Below are 14,427 nucleotides of genomic sequence, written 5' to 3' on the forward strand. Positions count from 1 at the left end.
TGGAAACTTTAGAGTTTTTTCTATCCAAATCTAGGCCTAATCTGAGCCTGAGTAAGAGGCAATTTACTCTGGGCACGCTTTTCATCCAAACTTCCCAATGCTGCCCCCTATCCCAATGAAGTTAACTTGAAATGAAAACAACTTTCTGACAAAATTAGAAAAGTGTAATATTGGAAAATGTAACTAGCTGGACTCTCTTACGTGTATACATGGATGGACACTTCTCCCTCTCTGTCACGGATGTTAAGGTTGCCCTTAGCTTAAAGATGTATTCCGGAGCCTTTTGTGTTCTCTTTTTGACTCCATCTGCATATTTGCAATCAAACCCCAGAATTTTCTCCATCTCCTTGGCTATCATATACTCTAATTCCACTGATTTCAAACTCGGTCCTCCAGAAAGTGGAGAGCAACACTTATGCAGTTCTACTACGTGATATCTTTCAAAAAAGCTGCATTAGAAAGGATTACATACACATCCTGACTAGCTCATATTATAGACAGAAGCATGCTACATCTCTCGGCATGTACAGCCCACTCATTATCTCAGCCAATCATGGCTAGCGGGAAGATTGCTGACTTTTTCCATGGCTAACCCAACTAGGCTTGTATTTTAACAATTGTATTCGAATTTACAGATGGCATACAAGTATGTTATTCAGGCACATGAAAGTTTACATGTTCCAGTGCAAATAAATAAATTAAAAATCCTACAATGTGATTTTCTGGATTTGTTTTTCTCATTTTGTCTGTCATAGTTGAAGTGTACCTATGATCAAAATTACAGGCCTCTCTCATCTTTTTAAGTGGGAGAACTTGCACAATTGGTGGCTAACTAAATACTTTTTTGCCCCACTGTATGTCACTAATGTGCATTGTGAATGGATAATGAAGCTCCATGTAAATCAACCTATTTTTGACACAATTGGCTGGAAAGCCTCAATGCTTCCGGAAGCTTTGTTTCCCCATCACTTAGTGCCACCAGAAAGTTGATTTAGTAGCCTACAATATATTGCACAATCTGTGTGTCTCACTTATTTTTATTGGCCCTGGGCGACTGTCAAGGCCAAAGCCTGGTTTCCTAAAAGCATCTCAAGGCTACGTTCATCACAGAACCATAGGATTCTATTGCCACTCATTTTGGTCATTTGTGAGGCATAAAAAAACTATTCTGATAATGTCTCCTGTCATGTAGGCCTAAAGGACGTAGAATTGCATGAAATGCATTTATAAAAGGCCAAAAAAGATTCTGACCCTGCTAAGATTTAGCCCTGTGTGTAATCCTAAAAATGCTTCTGCTGAACTGTATGCCACCAGGCAAATCTGATGATAGAATAACGTTATTATAACTCAAAACATCTTCCTCAGCTATGAGCGTAATGCAAGGCATTATCGCTGGGATATGAGGTAACAACAGGGCCTGGCCTATGTTAAAAATTTTTCAAAAACCTCCTGAGTGGAGCAGCGGTCTTAGGCACTGCGTCTCAGTGTTGCGGCGTCACTACAGCCTGGGGTTCAATCCCAGGTTGTGTCACAACCAGCCATGTTCGGGAGTGAGTTGGTGTTAAGAAGCGTGGCTTGGCGGGTCATGTTTCGGATGACGCATGACTTGATCTTTGCCTCTCCCGAGCCCGTTGGGGAGTTGCAGCGATGAGACAAAAAGTGTTTGTTAGGCGTTAAGCCTGTGTTAAAAGATGCTTACAATTATTAAGGACATTTTCACATGTGAAATTTGGTTTCCTGGAGTGTTTGTGAGAATTCTACAGACTAGGTTTCGCTTTCACAAGAACTGACAATAACAGGGTGAGATAAGCAAGATGCACTGCCGTGTCACAATAGCTGGTACTCGGGTCCTGGATCTTAGATCCACTACTCATGCAGGTTGTCACGTTCTGACCTTTATTTCCTTTGTTTGGTATTTATTTCGTATGGTCAGGGCGTGAGTTTGGTGGGCAGTCTATGTTTGATTTTCTATGATTTGGGATTTCTATGTTTCGGCCTAGTATGGTTCTCAATCAGAGGCAGGTGTCATTAGTTGTCTCTGATTGAGAATCATACTTAGGTAGCCTGGGTTGCACTGTTTGTTTGTGGGTGATTGTTCCTGTCTCTGTGTTTGCACCAGATAGGACTGTTTAGGTTTTCGTACATTTATTGTTTTGTTAGTTATTTCATGTCTAGTTCCTTTATTAAAGAACATGAATAACCACCACGCTGCATTTTGGTCCGCTTCTCCTTCACCACAGGAAAACCCTTACACAGGTCCAGGATTTGTTTCAGACAGGGTTTGTTTGCGTTTCACACATGCTTTATAGCGGATCAGGGTAGCAAATGCTCAAGGATCCGGATCATAAGGGGATATATGAAAGCGCCCTAAAATAATTGTGTTTGGGAAATAAAGATATACATAGTTTTACTAAAAAGGTAGTGGTAATATTTCATTCAGTACAGAAAATTTGTAGGCGGTTAACTTACCTGTAGCTGAACTTAACCCGGGTTTGGGGTAAGTTGTGCCAAGAGGCCACTTCTTTTTGGACAAGTTGTGTTTTCAAAACTGTAATGATTACATGAATTCTGATTTTGTCCAGGGATACACAACATCTTGAAATATATGTAGATATCTTTGTTAGAAAGAATACTATATTTCCCTTAACTGAGCGGATGCTGAATGGCTCAACTTATCTCACACCCCCCTAAGTTATGAAGAAATAGAGGAAGAGGCAGCCTATTCAGTGTGGGTTTCTACATAAAAGAGGACAATCAGCTTAAGCTTCCCGTTCTTTGCTAAACACGCATGGTTGCTGGCTGCGGAGGTGACTCGATAGCTGTGGTGCGCGCATGCTAAGCAATAATTAACTTGCAATGTAAATGTCCTGCTGACTTCACTAAGGGTGAATATCATATGATCCAAACAGAGCTATGGTTTATTTCCATCAGTATAAACGTCTCACCTCACTATGGTAATTGGGAAAGTTTGACCACTTAGCAACATCAACATTGTTTTGTGTGCCCATAAGAATGAGGAGTTACTATGGCAGGAACATTAGCACATTGAAATGTAAAACTTCTCTTATCACTTCATCATTTGCTCAACTAAAGCCAGGGACCGTTGTGAATAGATACTAGGCCTACATGCCTTACTAATAAATCAACCTGAACTCAGGGGTAGTAAAATAGTCCATTTAAATCCTGAAAAATGAATTAAATACAAAATAATGATGTTTTATTGCCACATACACCAGATAGGTGCAGTGAAATGTGTGGTTTAAAAGTATGATATGTTACATTTAGTATGGTATGTATTCATTTGTGGATGTCCATCATCCATTTTGTGTGGTATGTTACGAATTAGAATTTGCATATGTGACTAATTGCAATTTGTACAATATGTTACGAATTTGCAAAACTTTTATGTTCCGAATTACAATTTGCTGTGGCTAACGTTAGCTAGGTGGCTAATGCGAACGTTAGCTAGGCTAGGGATTAGGGTTAGGAGTTAGTTTAAAAGGATAAGGTTAGGTTTAGGGGAAGGGTTACAAAGAAGCCAAAAAGTAGTAAGTATTTGCAAAGTTGCTAATTAGCTAAAATGCTCAAGTTGGCCATGATGAGATTCAAACACGTAATCCTTGGGTTGCTAGACGTTCACATTATAGGTCTACCCATCCACCCCGACCAACCAGCCTACTTTTGTTTTTGCCTTAAGTAACCTTCTGTCTTATGAACCATACCAAACATATCATACTAATTTGAGTATCCCAGATTTACATTCACTATGTTACGTCTGGTCTATGAAACCACGCTGAATAAATAGGCATAGCCTAAGTGCCGAATGCCAAAATATGCAACAAACAATGTTGGCCTACTGTATAAATAATCTACTGTTGCATTTTAGGCCTAAAGCCTAGGCCTTTTTACAAAACACTGAGAGGGCTGTTTGTCAAAATGTCCCACTATAACCTACTTCCTGGCTCAGAAGATGGGTTTACTTGACCAATCAATAGGACACGTCAATTAGGACTGATGGGCTCTGATATCTATTACATTCTCCTGATCCATCTTCATCTAAAATGGACAGGAGTGGTCTGGGGGAGCCAGACTGTCTTTGGAAATTACTCATTCAGTAGTTTAACTCAAAGTCTATGAGGTCTAGCCTATCACCTCTGGGGATACTCAATGGCCATGCCTTGCTACCTTGTGTTTGTGCTCAAATAGAGATGGAGAGTAAGGTACAAGCTGACAGACACTGCTTGTAATGCCAGCTATTAGCTTGGTACAGACGGCTGGTTAAATAAATAAATAAGTAAGAGTCTGAAAGGGTCGACGTGAGGCTGTCAGTGAGGTGCAGCACCTGTTCTGCATCCTTAAATACAGGTACATCTTCATTGTGCTTTACCTGCATTTTCTGCACTGGATGAAGACATTTCAGAAGCGCGTGCGCACACACACACACACACACACACACCAGACAATGTAACAACAAAAAGGCAAAATAATTGCCTCTTTTTGAAAGAGAACTCTTTTAATAGACTAAATCTGAATGACAGTCAGAAAATGTGTCCAGCAAGTGCCTATTCTCCCTTTTCTCTTCCTCTCATTCTTCCTCTTACTCATTTGAGGGTAAATATCCAGGCTGGTGATTAATAATAATAATGACCTCTACACCGGGTGGTATCAGAGGAAGGCTGTAAAAATGGTAAAATACTCCAGCCAACAAAGTCATAGACTATTCTCTTTGCTACCGCACGGTAAGCGCTACCGGTGCACCAAATCTGGAACCAACAGGAGTGGTCCCTGAACAGTTTCTACACCCAAGCTGTAACTGACAGTTAGACTTACAGGTTATGTCGTTGTCTTTTGTTTGAATTGTTTGTGTCCGCTGTGCGGGGGAAATGATAATACAAGCGGAACTACGTAGCTAATACTGTTGTAACGGGGATCCTTATTGTAGCAACACACTTTTGGAGGGAAGGCAATCCTGCGCTGCGTTAGCTAAGTTTTCATGTCATCGGGTGTAGTTCATAAAGGTTGAAGAGTGTATGTTAGGATGAAGTGTGAAGTTTGATCTCCTCCCTTCTGTAATAAGCAGCCAATGAGGTATTTTTTCCTTTATTCATGTGTTTAATCTGAACCCGTTATAACGCCGGTTAAACTGTTATGTATGTAAGCACTTCAGAGTTATACCAAGCTAATAAGTCACTCGTAAGATAAGGTTGTAAGAGTGTGCTTAACTGTATTTTTCATTGACTTTATAGTTCTCACGGAAGGTGATAATTCTGACTAAAACTACAGAATAAAGCCGCCAGTTAAAATCAAGGAACGGTTGTGCTCGTGGTTACTGAAGGGAGCTACACAAGCCATAAGACTGCTAAATAGTTAACCAAAGACCCCCCCCCCCTCCCCCTTTGCACTAACTCTTTTCACTCATCACATGTGCTGTTGCTACTGCTTATTATCTATCCCGTTACCTAGTCACTTTACACCTACCCATATGTACATTCACCTCTGAAGGTAAATAATGTACTTACATTCAGTAATTTTGCTCTGAGTTGTCATCCTGAGGGTCCCAGAGATAAAATGTAGCATAGTTTTTTTTAAATCTATTTTTATATACAAATGTAGTGACTGGGTTCTACAGTTTGAAGCCCTGCTGTCTCTGGCTCCACACACAACCTGCCCGGCCATCTAGATGTGTGAAAGTTAGTGTATAAGCTAATGATCCATCATGTATGATATTCCTGGGAGTGTGTAAACTTACATGTTGTATTACCATATAATTTTTTGTATGTTCTCTATAGTTATGTACTTCAAAATATATCAATTTACCAATTCGGCACATTTGGGCAGACTTGATCAAATATATTGTGCCCTATTGCAATGCTTCACAAGATCAATCTGAAACGTTGCATACACACACAAAATCTAAATTGCGCCTAGACTCCTATATTATATTATGGGCTTTCTCTTGCATTTCAAAGATGATGGACACATTTTTTTTTAAACGCCTGTTGTTTGTTATTTTGTATTATCTTTTACCAGATCTAATGTGTTATATTCTCCTACATTCATTTAAAATTTCCACAAACTTAACATTTTGCATATCCTTGCTTCAGGTCCTGAGCTACAGGCAGTTAGATTTGGTGTCATTTTAGGCTAAAATTTTAAACAAGGGTCAGATTTATGCCTTTAAATGAATGGATTTGGCTATTTCAGCCACACCTGTTGCTGACAGGTGTATAAAATCAAGCACACTGCCATGCAATCTCCATAGACAAACATTGGCAGTAGAATGGCCTTCCTGAAGAGCTCAGTCTTTCAATGTGGCACTGTCATAGGATGCCACCTTTCCAACAAGTCAGTTCATCAAATTTCTGCCCTGCTAGAGCTGCCCCGGTCAACTGTAAGTGCTGTTATTGTGTGGCAACGTCTAGGAGCAACAATGGCTCAGCCGCGAAGTGGTATGCCACAGAAGCGATTCTGAGATTCTGTGCTTCCAACTTTGTGGAAACAGATTGGGGAAGCTCCTTTCCTGTTTCAGCATGACAATGCCCGGGTGCACAAAGCGAGGTCCATACAGAAATGGTTTGTCAAGATCGATGTGGAAGAACTTGACTGGCCTGCACAGGGCCCTGACCTCAACCCCATTGAACACCTTTGGGATGAATTGGAATGACGACTGCGAGCCAGATCTAATCACCCAAAATCAGTGCCCGACCTCACTAACGTTCTTGTGGCTGAATGGAAGCAAGTCCCCGCAGCAATGTTCCAACATCTATTGGAAAACCTTCCCTCAACATCTAGTGAAAAGCCTTCCCAGAAGAGTGGAATCTGTTAAAGCAGCAAAAGAGGGACCAACTCCATATGCCCATGATTTTGAAATTATATTTTTGACGAGCAGGTGTCCACATACTTTTGGTCATGTAGTGTATCTACCTCAATTAATTCGTACCCCTACACATAAACACTGTATTGGTACCTTGTGTATATAGCCAAGTTATTTATACTCATTGTGTATGAATTCCTCGTGTTATTATCTTTCTTTTATATTTTTCTCTGCATTTTTGGGAATAGCCCGTAAGTAAGCATTTCAATGCTAGTTATTTTGCTACTGTAGCATGTCTCTGTTCCTGCCAGGAGAGGGAGAGAGTCATTTCAGGAAGCCAGTGACAGGTTGCCCCGTCATTCCATTATCCCATTCATCCTACCAACAACCAACCTGATTATGGAACGCCGTTTGGGTCTTTGTGTGTCCCCCCCAAAAAAGACACAATTCTATTATAGAATGTTGTGTGTGCTGAATTTGCACGTGCAAGCCAAGAGCCACCATTACAATCACTGTCACAGCTGTATAATACTGCATTGGTAATAAGGCATAATTTGTTCGACCCAATAGGAAAACGTTTGTGTGAGCTATTTGAAATTAAATCAGGTCAAAAGAGCAGGATCCACATTTTTTTGCATATATCTTTGAAACAGATGTTATTTCCAACTTCTGTGGTAGCTAGCTAGCTTTACCTAGCTTGCACCAGTGGCACCTAGCTTGCACTAATGCAACCGGCCTGAAAACAATATTCTTCGTATTAGTATGTAGCCACTTGTTGTTCTCCTATTGAAATAACTAGCTAGCCAGCTACTTAACCCTGTTGCCCAAAACTAATGTTATAAATAGCCAGCTAGCTTCACCTGACTAATATGGCTTGACCTGACCGGGTTATGTGTTGTGAAAATAGCCACAATAAGGATTAGCCACAACAGTGGAACTTGCGTTTCCGCTTCCAAATAAAAGTCCCTCTTTGAAAGTGTTGCAGAAGGTTACAATTGGTGGAATCATGCCATATTTAGACTCGATGATCTTGAACATGGTTGGAGTGTTGGAATGTGGAGCAATGAAACGGAGTATGAGTCTATTCGGTGACACCCACAGAAAATCAGTGTTTCCTTGCACCAGTGTTTCCTCTGCATTAATTTACAGTGGGGCAAAAAAGTATTTAGTCAGCCACCAATTGTGCAAGTTCTCCCACTTAAAAAGATGAGAGAGGCCTGTAATTTTCATCATAGGTACACTTCAACTATGACAGACAAAATGAGGGGAAAAAATCCAGAAAATCACATTGTAGGATTTTTAATGAATTGATTTGCAAATTATGGTGGAAAATAAGTTTATCTCAATACTTTGTTATATGCCCTTTGTTGGCAATGACAGAGGTCAAAGGTTTTCTGTAAGTCTTCACAAGGTTTTCACACACTGTTGCTTGTATTTTGGCCCATTCCTCCATGCAGATCTCCTCTAGAGCAGTGATGTTTTGGGGCTGTTGCTGGGCAACACGGACTTTCAACTCCCTCCAAAGATTTTCTATGGGGTTGAGATCTGGAGATTGGCTTGGCCACTCCAGGACCTTGAAATGCTTCTTACAAAGCCACTCCTTCGTGTGTTTGGGATCATTGTCATGCTGAAAGACCCAGCCATGTTTCATCTTCACTCAAAATCTCACGATACATGGCCCCATTCATTCTTTCCTTTACACGGATCAGTCGTCCTGGTCCCTTTGCAGAAAAACAGCCCCAAAGCATGATGTTTCCACCCCCATGCTTCACAGTAGGTATGGTGTTCTTTGGATGCAACTCAGTATTCTTTGTTGTCCAAACACGACGAGTTGAGTTTTTACCAAAAAGTGCTATTTTGGTTTCATCTGACCATATGACATTCTCCCAATCTTCTTCTGGGTCATCCAAATGCTCTCTAGCAAACTTCAGACGGGCCTGGACATGTACTGGCTTAAGCAGGGGGACACGTCTGGCAATGCAGGATTTGTGTTACTGATGGTAGGCTTTGCTACTTTGGTCCCAGCTCTCTGCAGGTCATTCACTAGGTCCCCCCGTGTGATTCTGGGATTTTTGCTCACCGTTCTTGTGATCATTTTGACCCCACGGGGTGAGATCTTGCGTGGAGCCCCAGATCAAGGGAGATTATCAGTGGTCTTGTATGTCTTCCTTTTCCTAATAATTGCTCCCACAGTTGATTTCTTCAAACCAAGCTGCTTACCTATTGCAGATTCAGTCTTCCCAGCCTGGTGCAGGTCTACAATTTTGTTTCTGGTGTCCTTTGACAGCTCTTTGGTCTTGGCCATAGCGGAGTTTGGAGTGTGACTGTTTGAGGTTGTGGACAGGTGTCTTTTATACTGATAACAAGTTCAAACAGGTGCCATTAATACAGGTAACGAGTGGAGGACAGAGGAGCCTCTTAAAGAAGAAGTTACAGGTCTGTGAGAGCCAGAAATCTTGCTTGTTTGTAGGTGACCAAATACTTACTTTCCACCATAATTTGCTAATAAATTCATTAAAAATCCTACAATGTGATTTTCTGGATTTTTTTTCTCATTTTGTCTGTCATCGTTGAATTGTACCTATGATGAAAATTACAGGTCTCTCTCATCTTGTTAAGTGGGAGAACTTGCACAATTGGTGGCTGACTAAATACACAATTCACTTGAATCACCTCAGAGTGCACCTGCGTGAGAAACTGCAAGAAAGGTACGTTAGCTTGTTTGTTTGACTAACGTTAGCTAGCTAACTAGTTAACTACATGAGCTAGCTATAACCTGACAACTCTACTAACATAATTTAGATCTATAATGCTGCTGCCACAATTAACGGCAATTAGCTATAGAATATCCATAAGTATATTGATGATAGAAACACGCTTAACTAACGTTACTAGTCTAGCAAGTTAGCTAATATTAGCTAGTTCGTGTGGAACTGTATAAAGTGCAAGCAAGATAGCTGCATTTATCTGTCTTCGATTGGATTTTTTTTCTCAGATTAGTTCATTGAAATATTTCCAGCCACAGCAGTGAAAGAGAAAGGGGGAGCAGGGACAAGAGTGTCAGGTAACGTTCACTTAGCAAGCTAACGCCAAATCACCCTGAATTAAATTAAACTTGCTTTAGTTAGCTAACTCTTTAAAAGCTTAAGCTATCGTGTAGACAGAGAAAGCAGCATCCCAAGAGTGAGGTAGGGAGAGGAGAGAGCCAGGAGGGGAGATAAAGGAGAGAGGAGAGCAGAGTGGAACAGAGGAAAGGAAAGAGCCAGGAGGGGAGATGGAAGGAGAAAAGGAGAGAGGAGAGTAGAGTGGAACAGAGGAAAGGAGAGAGCCAGGAGGGGAGATGGAAGGAGAAACGGAGAAGGGAGAGCAGAGTGGAACAGAGGAAAGGAAAGAGCCAGGAGGGGAGATGGAAGGAGAAAGGAGAGAGGAGAGTAGAGTGGAACAGAGGAAAGGAGAGAGCCAGGAGGGGAGATGGAAGGAGAAAAGGAGGGAGGAGAGTAGAGTGGAACAGAGGAAAGGAGAGAGCCAGGAGGGGAGATGGAAGGAGAAAAGGAGAAGGGAGAGCAGAGTGGAACAGAGGAAAGGAAAGAGCCAGGAGGGGAGATGGAAGGAGAAAATGAGAGAGGAGAGTAGAGTGGAACAGAGGAAAGGAGAGAGCCAGGAGGGGAGATGGAAGGAGAAAAGGAGAAGGGAGAGCAGAGTGGAACAGAGGAAAGGAAAGAGGCAGGAGGGGAGATGGAAGGAGAAAATGAGAGAGGAGAGCAGAGTGGAACAGAGGAAAGGAAAGAGCCAGGAGGGGAGATGGAAGTAGAAAAGGAGAGAGGAGAGCAGAGTGGAACAGAGGAAAGGAGAGAGCCAGGAGGGGAGCTGAAATGAGAGAGGAGAGCTGAGAGAAGGAGAAGAAAGAAGTGTAGATAAAAGGAGAGAAGAGGAGGAGGAGCGAGGACTAAGGCCAAGTGAGCACAACCGCCAATCTGGATGGGACACAAAATGGCTTAAAATGTACAGACTGATTTCCTTTAATTGGGCTAAATGTTTGCGTATTTAGTCTGTACTAGTCTACAGCATTATGTGGAGTGTTGTAATGCTTGCTATCTGTAATAGTTTGGTTAATAATGGTTTATTTTAGTTTTTTCTTTTAAAAAGTCACCAGAACCAAGGTTCAGTACATATACATGTTTTGTTTATATATATATATATATATATATATATATATATATATTATTATTATTTTTTTAAATGTACCCTTTATTTAATTAGGCAAGTCAGTTAACAACAAATTCTTAGTTACAGTGACGGCCTATTCTGGCCAAACCAAGATGACGCTGGACCAATTGTGCGCTGCCCTATGGGAATCCCAATCACGGCTGGATAAGATTGGATTGGAACCAGGTACTATAGTGAAGCCTCTTGCACTGAGATGCAGTGCCTTAGACCGCTTCGCCACTCGGGAGCCCAATATTATCGTCGTAATAGCTCTTATTGCAGGACTTTGACTGTGGGAAAACATATCCCCAGTCAGCATATTGTGCCTATTGACATTTATATTGCACTATACAGCCTTACCTAAGGATTGGGGATCAAGGAAATGGGGTATTTGTCTACTCTACTCAGTACCCAAGTGCTTTTTTCCCAATGTCCTCCTCAGAGTTATCAGGTTCTAAAACATCCAGGTCGTATTGTTTTTACACATAGTAGGTTGACTGGTACAATAAATGTGGTTCAATTCACAGTGGTTTTAAGAGCTACAATGCTAATGTTCTCTGGGTGTCACTGAGTAGACTGATACTGTAACGGCTTTCCTCCTCCTCTTCTGAGGAGGAGTAGTAAGGAAGGATCGGAGGACCAGAATGCAGCGTGGTATGTATCCATAATGTAATTGAATGAGAATGAATATAGAATAGAAAAAGAACAAGAGAAACCAAATGAAAACCGAAAAAGTCCCGAATGGTGCAAACACTGAAACAGAAAATAATCACCCATGAAACACAGGTGGGAAAAGGCTACCTAAGTATGATTCTGAATCAGAGACAACTAACAACACCTGCCTCTGATTGAGAGCCATACAAGGCCAAACACAAAAACACCACATAGAAAAAGGAACATAGACAACCCACCCAAATCACGCCCTGACCATACTATAACAAAGACATAACAAAAGAACTAAGGTCAGAACGTGACAGATACGCCATGTCATCCATCCACAATCCATAGGTAAGGCTGCCCAGTGAAATAAGTATTCCAACAAAGTCTAAAACATCCAGTGTGATTAACATATTTTTGTCAAATGAGCAAATTATTGTCTTTTGTTGAATTTATATAATAATATTACAACCTCGTTTAGCATGATCTATTCTATTATGGCATGATTGCACTATTTGTATTCATTTGCATCACTTCCAATTAGACCTCTATTTTGAAGGCGAACCGCAAATTCTACTATAGTGGCTATCCTTATTGTGGCTAGCTTCGCATAGGTGGGTCCGACCACCATTAATCAAATAGGAACTGTCGTATAAATTAGGGGTATTTTAGATAATGACACATAGCTAGATAGTTAGCTAGCTAACTATAGTTGCTAAAACAGATGATGCCGTTTTTGGGGAAGAACATAACTTGGGCGTTTTTGGGGAAGAACAGAACTTGGGGAAGTGCGCGAGACAAAACATGATCAGCATCATAGCGTAGGTATAGGTGAATCGTTGTGAAATATGGAATACGAGTAATCGTGTAATCAATGTGTAATAATTACGTAATAAATTTACGTGACGTGAGTCATGTTCAGGTCCTGATTGGTCAACAAACGTATTACGTCAAATAGTATTATTTGACATGTATCTTTTTTGACACACAAAGACCAAAACGGCGTTCCATACTGATGGCAGAGGGCGTGTGTATATGACTATGCATGACAAAGCACAACACAATCACAATGCTGAACTTTTGGCGCAATTGTTTCAGCCGATCATACTAGCAAATGTGACGTTAGCTACGTAGTAGATGAATCAGTTAATTTAGACTTTTACTGTATAGTTTACAAGCTATGCCAAATATACTTTCCCCTATGCCAAAATGGCATCGTCACGAGAAGTCATTGATTTGCTCATGCTGGTATTGTGTCTTTATGCAATCTAGTTAAGAGTATTTTGTCAACTGGCTAGCTAGTTAACTAAGCTAGCGAGCAACAACATTATAACAATTAGAACAAGGGTTAGCTAACGTTAGTTATAGCTAAAGCTAGTAACTAGTTAGCTAGCTACACATCTTTAGATATGATGACTCAAACTTACCACTGAGTTCTTCATTGTTGACTTCACGGTAAACCCTTCCGTTTTCAGCTCCAGGGCTCTCATATTTGTGCACATGATACAAACTAAAACCTTAACACGTTTAAGAACTACCGTTAGATAAACTAAAATGTAACTATTCACCGAGCAACATTAGCTAGCTACACTTCTGACACTGTTAGGGTTGTTACGGGTTCACTTTGAAGACGCCTTCCCGTTGCTATGCAGGGTGTTTCCATGGAAACGCCACGCTGTGCGCGCTCTTCCCTGCTGCAGCCAGGAGGAGCTACATGTGCCGACGTTATGCCTACTTTATATGGTCCATTCTGAAAAACATGTGGATATAACCATAAACACTGTAGCCTCCTGTCGGCTACTGCACTGCATAGTATTATACACAATAATAATTGTACCATCCTACTGTAACGTAGGCCTACATAGAGCCAAACCTATTTTCATCAGAGATCAAGTCAGTGCTCAGTTTTTCTAGCAGAACAGGGCCAGTCTAATCTATTCATTAAGCACACCCAGGCACCTGTGCAAGTATTTTCAGATGGATATAAGACAAAGACTTCTATTTTCTACAAGTTCTTATCAGACTTTTTATCTGATTATCATCAAAGTATATTCCTTCTTCGTGCACACGTTAATTAGCCCATAGAACGATTCTGTTATCATTGTGGTTGGAATCCTCACCTGACAAATCAACGGTCATGTGCCTCACATAATGCAGTAGGCGACCATCAAAGTGCCTTATGATGACTTATCAGGCAGGTTAATTGACGCCTTGACTCTCGAAAGATGGTTAGAGAGCCAGAGCCTGTTGAATCATTCCAATTTAGGGACGTGGCACTTTTAATCTCCAATGTCCTTTTTGCCTCTGTGGACTTTCTTCCTGAGCTGGCCCAACTGTTATTAATCTTTAGTGCACAGGCAATTTCTCTAAAAGCCCCTATTTGCTTTTTATGGCTCCATTGAAAGGGGTTGGTTGCGATGGAGAGGAAGACTGTAAACAAGAGATGCGGGGAAGGAAGGCGAGTTATGTCCCTGTCAGCAGCAGTGGTCGCTGGCCCTCTTTTCTCCCCCTGAAGATTAAAAAGAGCAGGAAGAAGAGTTTCAAAAGTAAAGCGGAACGTCAGCATGAATTCAGCTGAACTGAGAAATGGCTGCTGCTGGAACAGAATGGTATCACACTGTTTCAAAAACCCGCTGAGGAGGAAAGTGTGATCTGCAAGAAACATGGTAGATATTGCAAAGCGGCTTTTTAAATGCAAAACAATGATATACTAGGCCTACATTTTCCCTTTATAGTATTGCGCTACACCC

General features: G+C 41.1%; 1 protein-coding gene across 1 annotated transcript in view; it reads right to left on the minus strand.

Moving 5' to 3' along the window:
• LOC115138293 (PARK2 co-regulated) overlaps window positions 1–13,327 on the minus strand; it is a 244,869-nt gene extending 231,542 nt beyond the window's left edge. The window contains exon 1 of the mRNA XM_029674992.2: window positions 13,105–13,327. Coding sequence (XP_029530852.1) covers window positions 13,105–13,179 — 75 coding nt within the window. The 5' untranslated portion in view covers window positions 13,180–13,327. The remainder of the gene's footprint in view (window positions 1–13,104) is intronic.
• Between the last annotated feature and the right edge of the window lie 1,100 nt (window positions 13,328–14,427).

Source organism: Oncorhynchus nerka, linkage group LG12 (genome assembly GCF_034236695.1).
Source record: "Oncorhynchus nerka isolate Pitt River linkage group LG12, Oner_Uvic_2.0, whole genome shotgun sequence".
Lineage (NCBI taxonomy): Eukaryota > Metazoa > Chordata > Actinopteri > Salmoniformes > Salmonidae > Oncorhynchus > Oncorhynchus nerka.